Source organism: Brachycentrus maculatus, unplaced genomic scaffold, assembly GCF_059751285.1.
Source record: "Brachycentrus maculatus isolate JH-2025_06_01 unplaced genomic scaffold, ASM5975128v1 h1tg000602l, whole genome shotgun sequence".
In the NCBI taxonomy this organism is placed as follows: Eukaryota; Metazoa; Arthropoda; class Insecta; order Trichoptera; family Brachycentridae; genus Brachycentrus; species Brachycentrus maculatus.
The window spans coordinates 568633-572500 of record NW_028281341.1 but is presented as its reverse complement, the minus strand read 5'-3'; the positions used below and the strand labels follow the sequence as shown (position 1 = coordinate 572500).

The following is a 3868-nucleotide window of genomic DNA, read 5'->3' as shown; positions in this document are numbered from 1 at the left end:
GAGAATTATTTAATGAGCGTTGATAATATCCAGTTTGCAAAAGGATTGTAGAAATGGGGGCGTCAGGAACAACTAGATTTCGCGTGATCGTTATATTTTTATTGGTTTTAATTGTTTGGCAAGCTTTTAAACTTTATCCGAGGGATTCTCCAGCTATAGTAACAGTTTGTATTATTTTTTTATTTAATAAATCTTTTGAAAAATGCACCTTTAAATTCATAAAACATTTTTTCAATTTCAGGACGAGAAATCCCAAGCTATATTGATTCCCGAAAAAATTGTCGAAGTTTCTGTATTTTACGAAGCTCTTTGCCCGGATTCTAAGCATTTCTTCCTTCGTCATTTGGACCTAACTTATAAAAAGTTGAAAGAAAATTTAGCACTTAATTTGATACCATATGGAAAAGCTAAGGTAAAGTTATTCGTAATTTTGGATACACAATTAAAAACATACATACATACTGCAATCACCGAGCAATTTAAACTGTGAATCACAACCAATTTGTTTTTGTATTTTTGTCAATATATTTGGGACGAGAGGAATGTGTAAGGCGCCGCCACATCACGCTGGGGTGATGGTACACATTTAAATTTTGTTCCTCATATTTTTTATAATTTTAAATTTAATGTCCGGTTACGTGGAATGTGTCTAACCAATGTAAATTATTATTAGTCCATTTGTTTGGTTTCTGTTCTTTGAAATTTAGTACAAATAAGCAGCTGCTCCTATTATATGGTATCTTAATTGATCAGAATAGACTGTACTTGTAACTTCTGTAATAGGGAAAGTTGAAATAATAAATGTTCATAATAATGTATCATCATTCCAGACATTCTACAATCCCAATGGAGTTTTAGACTTTGAATGTCAACACGGCATGTTGGAATGCCAGGCTAATAAAATACACGCGTGTGCGATAGATCTTATAGAAGACACGACACAGCAACTGGCAATGGTCAGTTGCATGATCAAAGATAATATGGATCCATCACAGGCACTTTCCAGGGTAAGAAAGGCATTATATCATTTTCGGAATTACATCGCAAAATTAGTTAAAATTTAATCAAATCAGATTATCTTATAAATCGCAAGTTGTTATTATTTCATTCAAACCCTTATCCGCACCCTATGGTGCATAGGGCACTGCATCATATAAATGCAGTGTTATCTTGATCATTAACATATGAAGGAAAGGTGATCAGCCCTACGCTTCACGTACCAGTCCAGGGTTATATTGAATAAATATTACAGTGAAAAAATCACTAGCATTTATTTGACCCTCCCCTGGGAATCGAACCCGGGACCTCCAGTATAGTAGCCGAGCGTGCTGACTGTTACACTACGGAGGCAGACTGTTGTTATTATACAAAATCTTTTTACAATTTTTTATCGAGTTATAAAGTTCTCTAATCATTGTTTTTTTTATTTATTTTACTTATGTTTTTCTTCATTATCTCGTCCCATCTTCTATTAAAGGTTTGCAGCATTATGGCAATTCTCATCTTGGTGACGGTTGTACAAACAGTTCTGCTTAGTTGCAAACGTTACTAGTCTATCAGGTTCCATAACCATAAGTTAATATGCTCCCTTTTCCATGAGTCAACTTATTCTATAATTGATAATATAATTAATTTTATTTCATAAAATTATTCCAAAATAGTATAGTAACATGAACACCTAATGAAGTTGAAGTTTTTAATTTTAATCACTGTTTGTTGCGCTGTTATTCTCGCAAATGAGAAATGTATAGATGGTTCACTCGAATATTTTGAAAGCAGCTAGATACAATAATTATAACTATTATGTTTAAAGTAGGCTGTTATGAATGAGGGCGTGTAGGCGTATGCCCTACATAGGCAAGCCAAACAAGCACTCTTATGACCAAATTCTAATTACGTACCTACTCTGAATGTTCGTAATCATGCGTATTAAAAAAATATGTATTTATTGATTTGGCGTTTAATTTGTAGAAATTTTAATTTATGAATTAAATCACACACAGTTTTTTTGAGTCTAGGCGAAACATTTATCACAATTAATTTTTATGTGTTTTTTTTTAAAATAAAATACAACTTATTAGACTCAAAAAAATTCATTCATAAAATATATATTGGTTAAAAATGAATAAAGGTTAATAATACAATATGGAATCCGGCCTTTAAATTGGATTGTTTGATGTTTTAGTGTGGATCGAATCTGTCTATCGAGATAGGAGCTATTAGTGAATGCGCTAGAGGAACCCGAGGCTCGGAGCTACTGAAGAAGCACGGGGAATCCACGAACCTCATCAAGCCGTCTTTTATTCCTACCATTCTGTTGGATGGTTCCAGAGAAAACCAAGGTGCCTTGCTGAAAAATTTCAACCTAGAAGTTTGCAAACACTTTCAAGATTTTAAAGTCCCCGCAGGCTGTGCGTAGTGTAAAGTGGCTTAGATAAGAACTATTGAGGTCGCAGTGTGGGTTTGTAATTGATAATTTTATAATAATGTGCACTATTATATTGGGTATACATTATCAATTTAATGTTTCGTTGTTGTCTAACTAGTAAGATAACGTGTATGATTGTAACAAATAATATTTTTATAAACTACTTGTAACTTTTTGAAGTAACGCTTCCATAAACAAAAAAGACAGACTTTGATAGTAATTACTTTTATTTGATCTTAAAATTCAATCAAATATGGCAATATGCTAAACTTATCGATTTTGTATGAAACTGAGTCCGAATATAGAGTCGTATAATCAAATATTTTGTGTCTGAAATATGAAATAAAAGTGGAAAAACACAAATAAAAAGAAATTATTCAAAAGACCAGAAAATACAAGTTGTTATGACAATGTCATACTCAAACATGGCTGCCATGAATATTTTTTTTTGCGTGATGGCAGGTGAAAGTATATACAGTTTTTTTATTTATTTCTACAATCATTATAATACCCATTTGTAAGTATCTACAATCTTTATATAATATATATTATTTTTATGTAAAAAAAAAACAATAAACCAGTGGTTTAAAATGTATAAACATTATTTATTTTTACAAAAATTATTTAAATATTGTGTTCATGAGCAAATTCCATTTCGTTTTATTTTTTAAGAGTTTATTTTAAGAATTTGCAATAAACAAAATGAAAAACTTAATGATGACCAGAGAATTAGAATTCTTTTAAACAGCTGATTCCAATAATTTGATTTCATCATTTCAAAACTTGCATCATTTTCAATTATCTACATTATTTTACAGGTCAAACATTTCTATCATTTTTATTTAATCTATCTTGATCTATTAAAGAGAGCAAGAGGCTGTGATTTTTCTGATACTTGTAATCAATATTTCTAATAATTAGGAACTTAATATTTATAAATAAAAAGACCAGATTTAAAAATTAAACTTGTAAAGTAGGTTTTCGGTTATGTAAAATGCTCAATAACTTACTTTCACTTTCAATTATAGATTTTTTAAAATCTATGTTTAATAATTTCATAGAATGAAAAATAGAATAACATATTTTTTTTCTGAAATCTAAGAATTGATATGACTTAATATATCTACATAATTTAGTAATATGTATCTCCGTTTTTTTTCTGAAGATAACGAACAACTCAAAAGATAAGATTACACATTTTGTAGATTCCTCTTTTCAAGGTTTAAAGATAAAATTTATGGGAGATTATTAGAATATAGGTACAAATTTAGTTATTTTTATATACTCAATGTTATAATTTGAAAATTAAGGTTATACGAATTAAATGGTTTTATTTCAATTGACTACAATTATTTACAAGGATCTTTTATATTGAGGCTTTGCGAGTTATTCCTTTAAAAAAATTAATGAATCAAAACAAACATAAGTGAACCAAATTTA

At 29.7% G+C, this 3868-nt stretch overlaps 1 protein-coding gene across 1 annotated transcript in view; it reads left to right on the top strand.

The window, feature by feature from the left end:
* LOC148301132 (gamma-interferon-inducible lysosomal thiol reductase-like protein) overlaps window positions 1–2801 on the top strand; it is a 2975-nt gene extending 174 nt beyond the window's left edge. The window contains exons 1-4 of the mRNA XM_088273759.1: window positions 1–164; window positions 242–412; window positions 831–1007; window positions 2186–2801. The exon at window positions 1–164 is cut by the window's left edge and continues 174 nt beyond it. Of these exons, the coding sequence (XP_088129885.1) occupies window positions 54–164; window positions 242–412; window positions 831–1007; window positions 2186–2419 (693 nt within the window). The 5' untranslated portion in view covers window positions 1–53 and the 3' untranslated portion in view covers window positions 2420–2801. The remainder of the gene's footprint in view (window positions 165–241; window positions 413–830; window positions 1008–2185) is intronic.
* The last annotated feature ends 1067 nt before the right edge of the window (window positions 2802–3868 follow it).